The sequence below is a fragment of the Choristoneura fumiferana genome, chromosome 30, assembly GCF_025370935.1.
Source record: "Choristoneura fumiferana chromosome 30, NRCan_CFum_1, whole genome shotgun sequence".
NCBI lineage: Eukaryota > Metazoa > Arthropoda > Insecta > Lepidoptera > Tortricidae > Choristoneura > Choristoneura fumiferana.
Window position 1 is genome coordinate 6,121,552 of NC_133501.1, and position 12,495 is coordinate 6,134,046.

At 41.3% G+C, this 12,495-nt stretch overlaps 2 protein-coding genes across 3 annotated transcripts in view; one reads left to right on the forward strand and one right to left on the reverse strand.

The window, feature by feature from the left end:
* The window catches only part of LOC141444789 (cytotoxic granule associated RNA binding protein TIA1-like), a 289,186-nt gene that overhangs the window by 227,212 nt on the left and 49,479 nt on the right, over nt 1-12,495 (reverse strand). The gene's annotated exons all lie outside the window — the stretch shown is intronic.
* LOC141444684 (uncharacterized) lies at nt 1,892-8,781 on the forward strand. The gene is made up of 7 exons (XM_074110269.1): nt 1,892-2,111; nt 2,430-2,613; nt 4,905-4,984; nt 5,783-5,969; nt 6,724-6,886; nt 7,703-7,875; nt 8,651-8,781. Exons 1-7 carry the CDS (start codon nt 1,893-1,895, stop codon nt 8,779-8,781), a joined length of 1,137 nt encoding a protein of 378 aa, XP_073966370.1. The 5' UTR covers nt 1,892.

Here is a 12,495-nt window from a genome sequence, read left to right on the forward strand (position 1 = left end):
TTGTTTATGTAACTACCACACCAAATAGTTTACGCGTGCGAAGCCGCGGGTAAAATGTAGTAGTTAATACATACATACGTAGGTATCTCTGTTTTGCGTCAGATGTTAAAAGAAGGATGCAAAAAAAATATTCCCCAAATCAAAAAGAGTAACGATTTGCGGTCAACGAATGAGGACCCGACGGGTCTGCGAAGTGTCAATTAGCGACCCCCGGCCCCGGGGTCTGGGGGATTTATTGCGGCCCTTTGATTACGATTCAATTACATGGAAGCCATATTGTCTTTCCGTCATGTCTTGGGCGCGTGATAATCATTTTGTTAATAATTATAATAAACTAGCTTATGCCCGCGACTTCGTCTGCGCGGATCTAGGTTATCGCGCGGTGGCGCCCTCTACCAGAATAAATGGTATCCTATGTTGATCCTTGGGGTTCAAACTACCTATGTACCAAATTTCATCAAAATCGGTTCAGTCGTTTCGACGTGAAAGCGTAACAGACAGACAGACAGACAGACAGAGTTACTTTCGCATTTATAATATTAGTATGGATTAACATAAGCCATGTACGGTGTATACTGTATTATATGGTGTAAAGTACCTGGGCGGGCGACCGAGCTTTGCTAGGGCTAAAACTCGACAATAAGCGTTTTCCCAGAGACCAAGCAACATTGATTTGTCATCCCCGAAAACCCCACATACCAAATTTCATCGAAATTTTTGCAGGCGTTTCCGAGATTCTGATTATATGCAGGTGGTAGGACCTTGTGCAAGGTCCACCCGGATTGCTACCACCATCTTGCTCGCTAATCCTGCTGTGAAGCAGCAGTGCTTGCACTGTTGTGTTTCGGCGTGGAGAGTAAGACAGCCGGTGAAATTACTGGCACTTGAGGTATCCCATCTTAGGCCTCTAGGTTGGCAACGCATCTGCAATCCCCCTGGTGTTGCAGTTGTTTATGGCGGTGGTGATCTCTTGCCATCAGGAGACCCACTTGCTCGTTTGCCATCCAGTCAAACAAAAAAAAAACTATCTATATTATTTATCTATCTATCTAATCTAATACCTGTGAACGAGCAATTCTTGTATATTATATATATATTTTTTTTTTTTTATTCGACTGGATGGCAAACGAGCAAGTGGGTCTCCTGGTGGTAAGAGATCACCACCGCCCATAAACAACTGCAACACCAGGGGGATTGCAGATGCGTTGCCAACCTAGAGGCCTAAGATGGGATACCTCAAGTGCCAGTAATTTCACCGAAACACTACACTGAAGGAGAAGTGTAATGTTAGCAATTGAACCGCTGTCGATAAATGTTTTTATTAATTCATATTGAATTAGTACAATTGTATTTTAATCCTATAATATTTTTGTTCATGTGCTTTAATATAATAAGGTGTATGCTTTCATATTTAGTTTGTTGTCTGCCTGAGCAGCATGTTATGTTTCTTATGTAGCTATTGTAATATTTTTATGTCTTTTATACTATGTTTTATTTCAAGCTACTTGTCTTCCTAACATAAATAAATAAAGTCTTTAATATAGTTACACGATTCGTGCATTCGTTTTGATGTCATACACCATTTTATCACTTCTCATGTTGACATTTGATTATTTCACCACTAAAAAAACAAATGCGAAAGTTTGCAAATCTGTTTGTTTGTTACATATTCGTTCACTCTTAAACCGCTGAAGCTTGGGTCCCGGGACCTTCCCCGGGACATAGAATAGTTTTATCCCGGAAAAATGTACAGTTCCCGCGGGATAGCGATAAACGAATTCGCCGCGGATAGAGTCGCGGGCAACAGCTAGTTCAAAATATTTTTAAAGCAGTCTTTTTTTCTGCCAACCATACCAATCCACCAGCGCCATTCTCTCCCACTCACTCGCACAATGTGGTACATCTTGCTCGTCGTGGTGACCGGAACACGCTGCGCACACGTCGCACGCAACGACACAGACATCGTCGTGACGTATGAGGGGCACGCGGAGGCGGTACGCCCGGTACCGGTACCGAAAAGTGGTACCGACACTGGTACAGAGCGTACCGATGAGAAAGTGGTGGTGATGAGTGATACTGACTCGGACTACTTGGAGCATAGTAACGTAAAGGTAACCGGTATAGGTTTAGCACCTATGATTTTTTCGAAATTCATGTGCGAAGTTACAACCAAAGTTTACCAAGAGCTTTACGGTGAAGGAAAACATCGTGAGGAACCCACACAACCCGCGAAGGAACTTCGTTGCCTAGTACAATCAAATTCATAAACTTGTGAGCAACGTCATAAATAAGTGATCATTTCTGTACCTTGTCGCATTCAGTCGTTACACAATTTCGTATGGATTTTCAAACATGACGTTAAACTGACAAGGTACAAAAGTGATCACTTATTATGACGTTGACTGTACAAGCTTTCCTTTCGTGACTAGGTCCAGAACGAACCAACGGAAGGTCCCGAGGAAGTGGTGTTCATTCCCAGCGGGAACCGAGATGGCGGAGAGTACGCGAGACGGAGCAACCGAGAGAGGGAGCGAGAGTTTAGAGTTAAAGATGTCATGGAGAAGCATACCATTGGAGACATTATCAACGATAGGGTTGTGCAGGCGGAGACTGGTGAGTGATGGGTAAAGGTGTCTTATCTTGTGAGGAGCCCTGTGGCATACGTGAATTGAGCAGGATAAAGAAAGAAAGAAATACATTTATTCACAACACAACAATAGACAACACTACACAAGACACAACAATATTATTACAATACAATACAATACAAATATTCTTTATTGCACACCATAAAGCAGTAAAAAAAACTTATAATATAAACACCTAGATTCACGGTAGACAATAGGCGATCTTATCGCTTAAAAGCGATCTCTTCCAGACAACCATTTGGGTACAAGAAATTATATATGTTACAAAAATAGGTGGCGGAAACAGAAACAGAAAATAAAAACAAACAAAAAATCAATAACATTAAAATAAATACAAATGAAACAACTGTATAAATACAAACATGCAATACTATACAATACATAAACCACTAACATAAAACAGCAATATAAATTAACAATAAGGCCGCAATGGGAGAAAAAGGATAAGAAATTAGGAAATAAAATAGATAAACACAGAAAGACTGAGGACAGAGCTAAGAAGGCAGTGTCAAGAAGTGAGCTTTGACGAAATTTTTGAAAATAGGAAGAGATTTAGCTTTCCTCACATCTAGGGGAAGAGAGTTCCATAGAAGGATTGAAGTGCAAGTCAAGTGCAATTAAGTAGGATAGTATAGATAGGTAGTAAGATAGTAGGTAGTCGTCACAAACTTTCGCATTTATAATATTTAAGAGGCTGACAAGACCTAATTTTGTTGAAGTTTTTTAAGAAAAACTATTTGTTCTAGCGCATCAAAAAAAAAATTTAATATTCATCATATTTCAAAGACCGTGGACGGACTCGATACATAATTGGACAAAATCGGCTCGATAAAAAAAAATGGAAAGATTGGTCTTAAAATCATCTTTAAACGGTTCTATGTCTTTATTTTTTAGACATATGAGTCTGCAATTAAAAACATGAAGTGATCATATTCATACCTAAACCGCTAACGAGTCATATTTCATAAATAATCCATACTTTTTTTATTTCAATATTTATTTATTGAAAAAGCCGTGGTGGCCTAGTGGTTTGACCTATCGCCTCTCAAACAGAGGGTCGTGGGTTCAAACCCCGGCTCGCATCTCTGAGTTTTTCGAAATTCATGTGCGGAATTACATTTGAAATTTAGCTTTGCGGTGAAGGAAAACATCGTGAGGAAACCTGCACAAACCTGCGAAGCAATTCAATGGTGCGTGTGAAGTTCCCAATCCGCACTGCACCCGCGTGGGAACTATGGCCCAAGCCCTCTTGTTCTGAGAGGAGGCCTGTGCCCAGCAGTGGGACGTATATAGGCTGGGATGATCATCTAAAACCCGGCTGCTCAGTTACAGCGACAGTGGGCTCTCGTTTACTCCGATACAAACAGACAGTGTGCGTCGATAAGTAGGATAAGTAGGATATTTGTGCATCGTTCCGTAAGTCAGACGGTTCTGACGGAAAATCAGCGCTGCAGGCGTCTAAAGCCTCACTATAATGCTGAGTCAGCGGCCGTTTCACTTTCGCGGGGACACACACACCGCGTGTATTTTCATTTTTGTATTTTTTTGTGTTGTTTCATTTTTATTTTTTATTTTGGTGTGTTTGTGTCTTTGTCAATGTGAATAAATATCTTCTTTCTTTTTTTCTTCTTTCTAAATACCTAGAGTCGCATCAGGTATGCACGCTGTGTTGTGTCAGATATTGGTGCTAGTGTCTGTACATGGTAGCAACATACCGGATTAATGAAGACCCGGGTTCGATCCTCGGCTCCAGTATTTCTTTTTTGGATTGTTTAATATGTTTTAGTTGTAGTTTGTTGAAGTTAAACAAGTAACGTGAAATCATTGTTTTGCAGGTGGTAGGACCTTGTGCAAGGTCCGCCCGGATTGCTACCACCATCTTGCTCGCTAATCCTGCCGTGAAGCAGACAGCCGGTGAAATTACTGGCACTTGAGGTATCCCATCTTAGGCCTTTAGGTTGGCAACGCATCTGAATCTGGTGTTGCAGATGTTTATGGGCGGTGGTGATCTCTTACCATCAGGAGACCCACTTGCTCGCTTGCCATCCAGACAAATAAAAAAAAATTGTTTAACCACAAAATAACAGATCTAGATGAATGATTCGTGCTCTTCACCCTAAAATCAAATACAAAAATTGAAAGTACACCCAAGCCCTCTCGTTCTGAGAGGATTGTTGTGCCCAGCAGTGGGACGTGGGTGTAGCTGGAATGATGATGACGACTTCATATTTATAGTTCTGTTTGAACATGTTCTAGAATCTCCAAATGAAGGCATACTCTTCATATCGGGCAAAAACAACGAAAATATGGAACAGAATATCAAGAAAGAAGAAGAGGTGAGTAAACCAAACATTATAATATTTTAATGGAAGCAGCCTAACCGTATTAAAAATGTATATGCATGTCATATATATAAAAGTAAGGGCTGTATGTACAGTCAACGTCATAAATAAGTGATCACTTTTGTACCTTGTCACTTTAACGTCATGTTTGAAAAGCCATACGAAATTGTGTAACGACTGAAAGCGACAAGGTACAGAAATGATCACTTATTTATGACGTTGACTGTACAGTACCTGGCCATAAAGATTGCACATCGGTCTTTGGAAAGAGACTCGGCTAATTTCGGCTTCGTAGAGCGTTGTCACACTCTACTTATGTGACGTTTGTCAGTCGTTGTACAGGTGCAATAGAGTATGGACTACTATGGACGCATTTAGATGAAAATATAATATGTATAATAAAGAGTTGTTGAAACCCCCAAAACCTTAAGTTGTACGATGGCATCTTTAGGAAAAAGAGGGAACTATCCTTTTTCTAGTAGTTGCAACCAGTTGCAGCAGCTCTCTATAGTTATCCGAAGTTTACATTAATTTGACGTAAACTAATTAATTCCATAAAGGTGCAGTATTTATTTGATATAAAACGTCACTTAATAAATACGATGTTTGATGGACGGTCGCCAGTGTTCGGAAATCATCGTGAACAGCCAATTGTCTTTTTCCGAAGACCGATGTGCAATCTTTACCGCCGGGTACTGTCAGTAACGATATTGGCTTCTATAATGCGTTTCTGATCTATCCTAGATAATCCTGAGCCACTGTTTCAGTAAAACGATACTAGCATGTTCACAGGCTAAAATAAACCTCAAGGAGGTCAAAGAAGCAGCAGCACCTCTGGACTGCAGGAACCTGAACTGCGACCACACGCTGGCCGCGGTCTGCGGGGTCAGGCTGGAGCAGAAGAAGCCAAGATACCGGCTCTTCCTAAACGACTGTTACTTCAGGAAGGTCAATTGTGGCTTCAGTTATGAGTACAACAGTAAGTTTTAATGTACCAATACAGGGGCTGATTACGATACAAGTAATTTTAGGTACTCTAAAATCTTATGAAATATCTGATTAAATAGAAAGAGCGAGTGAGATATAAACATTTATTTACACATATTCGATGGTTCTCCAATTTTTCGCCGAAAACATTTTCCCCGAGTGATTAATTTCTTACTGTTTCATATTATTATGGGCGATTACTGGGCGGTTATTTTATACCCAAGTCAAATTTCAATTCAAATAAAAAAATAACGAAAACGATACAAAATCAAATTAAATGAAAAAAACTAAATAAACTTAAAACTAAAAACCACCATTCCGCGTCGCACCCGCGCCGGGTAACTCGGCTCAAAAGTGCCCATAACCCCAGAAGCATTTCCCTGCTGTATGGCCAGCGCTATTTGCTGAACCAGGTACCACCTGGAGTCGGCGGTCGTCCCAGTCTATGGCGCAGCTCACACACCAAAGATTTGGCCTCCATATCCATCTGCCATTCATACGTCTGCTCCAAGGCCGATATTTGAGGTGCTGAGCCAGTGTCCCATTTACAACCGCAATGACACATATCTTACTACCAATCTATGCTGTCGTACTTAATAATATTGTTGTGTCTTGTGAAGTGTTGTCTATTGCTGTGTTGTGAATAAATTTATTTCTTTCTTTCTTTCTTAGACTGCGCGGTTGTCTTAAATATTTGAGTCCTAAATGTTAATACTAGACTAGACTAAAATGACTTCTTCCCCCAGGGTATACCGTAGCCCCTCGCGAGAAGTGCGCTACCGTCGGCAGCCACTACCCGCGCCGCCCGGACCCGCCCACGTTCCTCCCGCGACCCCCGTCCCCGGCTGCCACTGGGAGACGGGAGGAGGAACCGCCCAGGGAGACCAGGAGGATGATGGCGTCGAGAAGGTTGTTTGGGTCAAAATTCTTGTCGTCGTGCTTTAGTCCCGAAAAAAGTGATGGAGTAGATTTTTTGTGTGGGACATAGTGTTATACCGAAAGGACGAACAACGGCACCACATTTTTTTATTTGTGAGTTAGAAGACAGACAATTTCGTGACAGTGGTTAGAAATAAAGACAACGAGAAGAATTTCGACCCATTTGTTGGCCGTGTGAATGCTCTTAAGGTGCTGATAAACTTGAGTATTCACTCAGAACATCGATCATTTAGTAGTTGAAAAGCTTGTTGAAATACCAAAGCCTGAAGACGTAGTGAAAATACCGGATAACTCACGTCTTTAATCGAATTAAGATTGACAGGTTTCGTTCAGGCTGATTCGTCTCGGAGTACACACTAAGGCGGTTGCTGCAAAACGTGCACTGCGCGCCACCACTCTACTCGCTCTGGTTGTGCAAAGTGGCGCGCAGTGATGAAGGGTTTATAAATTAGCCCGAACATGTCGAGCTTAACTAGCTTAAAGTCGTGAGTTATCCTGTTTATTGCAATAATAACCTGTTGCTTGTGACTCTGCCTGAGTAGAATTCGTTTATCTCTATCCCGCGGGAACTATGCAATTTTCCGTGATAAAAACTATTCTAAGTCCTTCCCCGGGATTCAAACTACCTGTATACCGAATTTCATCTAAATCAGTTCAGTGGCTTAGACGTGATGAGTGATGAGGTAACAAACAAACAGACTTACAAAATTTATTATATTAGTGGGATGAGTGAGCTTCACGTAGTTTCAGGCCTGTAGACATTAACTTCCCCCTTGCATCCCGCAGGGCCCTGTCCACAGGTGTGGATGGCTCCCCGTGCTCGCACCCCTGCCCCGTGCACTGTCCTGACGACTACACGCCGGAGTGCGCCATCACCATCACAGCCGCCCTGAGCCAGCAGGCGCGCGTGTTCCTGAATCATTGCCAGCTGGATCTGCACTCCTGCAGCACTGGCTCAGGTAACATCATTTCTAACATTATCATCACCATAGTGATCATTACCAGTATCATCAGCTTCGCTTTTATCGTCAGGGATCTTTAAAAAACGAGCATATCAGTCTCTCAGGCCGGCAACACACCTGTGACATCCCTCGTGTTGGCAGGTGTCCATGGGAAGCGGTGATTGCTTCCCATCAGGTGACCTTCATGCTCTTTTGCCTTCTCTTATATAAAAACTACTGTTTACCCGCGGCTTCGCACGCGTAAACTATTCGATTTAGTAGTTAGAATGGAAACCCCGGGATTTTACAAAATTCCCCTGGGAAATCCCAAAACTTATATTATGATCTTCATTGAGGTTTGTACCATCAGCCAAATATGTGGTCTACCACCCTAAAGTTGATAATCGTTTGCATGCCATAAAACAATAATGACAATAGACGTGTCTGTCAACTTGAAAGTTCGACTTTAGCGACGTATTCATAATACAACTTGTTTATAAATTTATAGACCACTTATTTGGCTAATGGTACATTGAGGTAGAACAACTGTACAAAATTTCATGACATGACTCAAAACCCAGCGGTTGAAATTTCAAGAATTTATCCCTATCCAGTGGGAATGTCGAGATAAAAAGTAGCCTATGTGATATTCCAGATGTCCAGCTATCCACGTACCAAATTTCATCCAAATGCGTCCAGTAACAAACATACACACACAAACTTTCGCATTTATAATATAAAGTAGGACGTATTCTAATTTCGATTTCGTTTAGTAGCAGTTGTTTTGTTGCAGTGTGGCAACGGCGTCCTCTTGCGGACTGTGTCGGCAACAAGAAAGCTGAAGTGCAGAACAACCGGGCGTTCATCGGCTGGATGCAGCGCGTTGGCATCGTCGACAAGAAAGGAAGGATGGTGCTGGCTTGAGGGACATTCAGTAAACTGTTTAGAAACAGATGTAGTTTTATTTTTGACAACATCATCCTACTTCCTACTAATATTATAAATGCGAAAGTTTGTGTGTGTGTATGTTTGTTACTCCTTCACGCTTACGGCTGGACGAATTTGGATGAAATTTGTAGATAGCTGGTCATCTGGAATAACACATAGGTTTTTTATCCCGGTATTCCCGGGATAGGGATAAAATCTTGAAATATCAACCGCTGGATTTAGAGTCATATTTCAATTCAATTTTTAGAAAAAATATAGCTCCATCGATACTATCGATGATTCCGCCAATGTCGAGATTGAAAAGACACTATCGGTTGGCCGTTGTACGGTAGCTTCGGCGTTCAGTACTCGGATGAGAACCTAAAATAAACAACACAAACATAAATTTTGTTAAACTACCTACAAACATAGTTTGTTAATTTTTATAAACTTAAATAATACATTTATAAGACTGGTATGTGCTAGAGCAAGAAGGAAATTTATGTTTACGGGCGAGGGAATCGGGGGGAGGAGGTCATATAAGGGAGTGATTTAGAGTCATGAAATTTTGTACAGTCGTTTTTAGTACAACGTCAATGAAGACCACGATATAAAGTTTGGGAATTCCCAGGGAAAATTTATAAAATCCCGGAACTGAATTGCTTACGCGTGCGAAGCCGCGGTTAAACTCTAGTAACTTTAATATCATCAATATCAACATCGCCACTGTCGTCATCATCACCTTCATCAGTATATAATACCTATATATCTGTGTATTTAATATGACTGCTATATTTATTTACGTTTAGATTAATCTTAAGTTTCGACTCCTTAACCGTTCATGACGTGTTTACTCTTTAAATGAGATAATCAGAATTTCAACATTTAAAGGCTGACCAGGAATATAAAAAACCTGACGCGAGGGCAGCACTTCTACGTTTTATATTGCAACATTCTTTACACTTACTATACGGTACCTATCAGTCCTATTGACAACGGTGTCAGAGATGTTATTTTATAATAAGGAATATTTTATATATTTTATCATTCCTTTAGACTTTTTCTATGACAAATACTTTTTTTGCATTGTGAATTATTTTCCTTTCGAGGCTATGATATCTATCTTCGGCATTTTAACGCACAAAAACACAAAATAACACTAAAATACCACGCGCAAACAACGTTAAACTTTGACAGCAATATACAGACAGATGACATTTGAATTTAGTGTTGCCAGTGCAAGAAATTAGTTCTATTGGTTTTCCGCAATATGGCGAGGTTTTTTTATAATTCTGGTCAGCCTTTACTGAACACTAACTCCAATTCATCGATCCAACTAATGCACTAGTCTCCATCTAGACCAGACGAGCACTAAAAGCCTGTCTATTTGAAACTAATAGCTTTAGGCTCTAGACTTACACAATGCCAAGGTTTTGGCTAAATTCAGTCTTTGTCTGAAATATGTCTTTCACATTTTGCAAAAACGTTTTCCATTCTATACACACACATACAAACTTTCGCATTGACCGGATGGCCAAGTGGTTAGAGAATTTGACTACGAAGCTTGAGGTCCCGGGTTCGATCACCGGCATTATTACCTCCTCCTTGGCATTTATTTATTATAATGCCAAGGTTTTGGCTAAATTCAGTCTGACTAAAAATGTCTTTCACATTTCGCAAAAGCGTTCTTCATACTCGCATTTATAATAATTATTATTAGGATTATCAGTGTATACACCATCCAAACCATCAGCCCACTGTTGGGCACAGGCCTCCTCTCAGTGTGAGAGGGCTTGGCCCGTAGTTCCCACGCGGGCCCTACGCGGATTGAGAACTTCACACACTGCATTGGATTCCTTCGCAGGTTATATAGGTTTCGTCACGATGTTTTCCTTCACAGTAAATCATCCCAGCCTATATACGTCCCACTGATGGGCACAGGCCTCCTCTCAGAACAAGAGGGCTTGGGCCATAGTTCCCACGCGGGCCCAGTGCGGATTGGGAACTTCACACGCACCATTGAATCGCTTCGCAGGTTTGTGCAGGTTTCCTCACGATGTTTTCCTTCACCGCAAAGCTCGTGGTAAATTTCAAATGTAATTCCGCACATGAATTCCCGAAAAACTCAGAGGTGCGAGCCGGGTTCGAACCCACGACCCTCTGCTTGAGAGCGATAGGTCAAACCACTAGGCCACCACGGCTTACTTCACAGTAAATGCTCGTGGTAAATTTCAAATGTACTTTCGTGCATGGATTACGAAAAACTCAGAGGTGCGAGTCGGGGTTTGAACCCACGATCCTCTGCTTGAGAAGCCATAGGTCAAACCATTCGGCCACCACGGCTTCAAACCCATTTTTACATAATAATAAATTTATATAAATTATTCGACTGGATGGAAAACGAGCAAGTGGGTCTCCTGATGGTAAGAGATCACCACCGCCCATAAACATCTGCAACACCAGGGATATTGCAGATGCGTTGCCAACCCAGAGGCCTAAGATGTGATACCTCAAGTGCCAGTAATTTCACCGGCTGTCTTACTTTCCACGCCGAAACACAACAATGCAAGCATTGCTGCTTCACGGCAGGATTAGCGAGCAAGATGGTGGTAGCAATCCGGGCGGACCTTGCACAAGGTCCTACCACCTGCAAAACATATTATTTATAAGTAAGATCTTCTCGCTTTATTAATCCCCTAAATCCTCAAACTCCTGCCACTCCTCACCAGCTCCGTAAGCTCAAATCTCAGCTTGAAGCGCTTCTTAATATTAATTAATTTTAATTACTCCGCCCCTATCTTACGCAAGAGTGATTCCACGATAAGCCATTAGGCTGTGTTTCCATCAGAGATTTGCGAGGATGCGTTGCAAGGTATTTGTTTGTCATGAACCAATAGCAACGCTTCATTTATCTATCCTCGCTTAGCGCAGCTCTAGTGGAAACAGCTCAGCGGAGCGAGGATAGGTAAATGAAGCATTTCTATTGATTCTTGATCAGACCAGGGACTATAAAATCGATTGTAATAGTACATTGTGTCTTAAGGGCGGTAAATAAGGAATTACGAACGAGAGTCTATTAGAAGCCCGAAGTCGAAGACTGAGGGCTTTAATGAGTCGATGTTCGTAATTCTAGTACCGCCCGTGCGACATGCAATGTTTTTCATCACATTTGCGAGTAAAATTGTATATTTGTAAAAGAAAAACTTTTTTTTTTAAATTACCGATACCGCTGATTGCGCTCTTGGCAGCGCCAGTTCCCACAGAATTACGAACATCGACTCATTAAAGCCCTCAGTCTTCGACTTCGGGCTTCTAATAGACTCTCGTTCGTAATTCCTTATTTACCGCCCTTAAGACACTAATGTACTAATATATGACAATTATGACAACCCCAGCACTTCAATGAATTTTTCATTGAACAAATTTCTCGGTACGCTTCTTCGCACGTCTCTAGTGGAGACGCTGCTTAAGGCTTTAGCGTTGCTGACGGTGAAGGATGCAAAGGATTAATGTTGCTCCCATAGTCCCACATTTAGAAGAGTTTCGTAAAAATATGTGTGTAGTAAAGTTCGCAAATGAGGGACTTAAGTGAAGTTCAATAGGCCAGATTAAAATCCAACTCTTAACATATTGGCAAATGAGATCAACCGATCACGATAATCCCAGCTAATATAATTGCGAATATCGAAAATACAAACTGAGACATGGATG

Bases quoted from the DNA above. Each gene is read 5' to 3' on its own strand.
- LOC141444684 (XM_074110269.1), top strand. From the start codon at position 1,893: ATGTGGTACATCTTGCTCGTCGTGGTGACCGGAACACGCTGCGCACAC. The intron at 2,112-2,429 runs GTAACCGGTATA...TTTCGTGACTAG, and splicing joins TGGAGCATAGTAACGTAAAG to GTCCAGAACGAACCAACGGA. The intron at 4,985-5,782 runs GTGAGTAAACCA...GCATGTTCACAG, and splicing joins ATATCAAGAAAGAAGAAGAG to GCTAAAATAAACCTCAAGGA.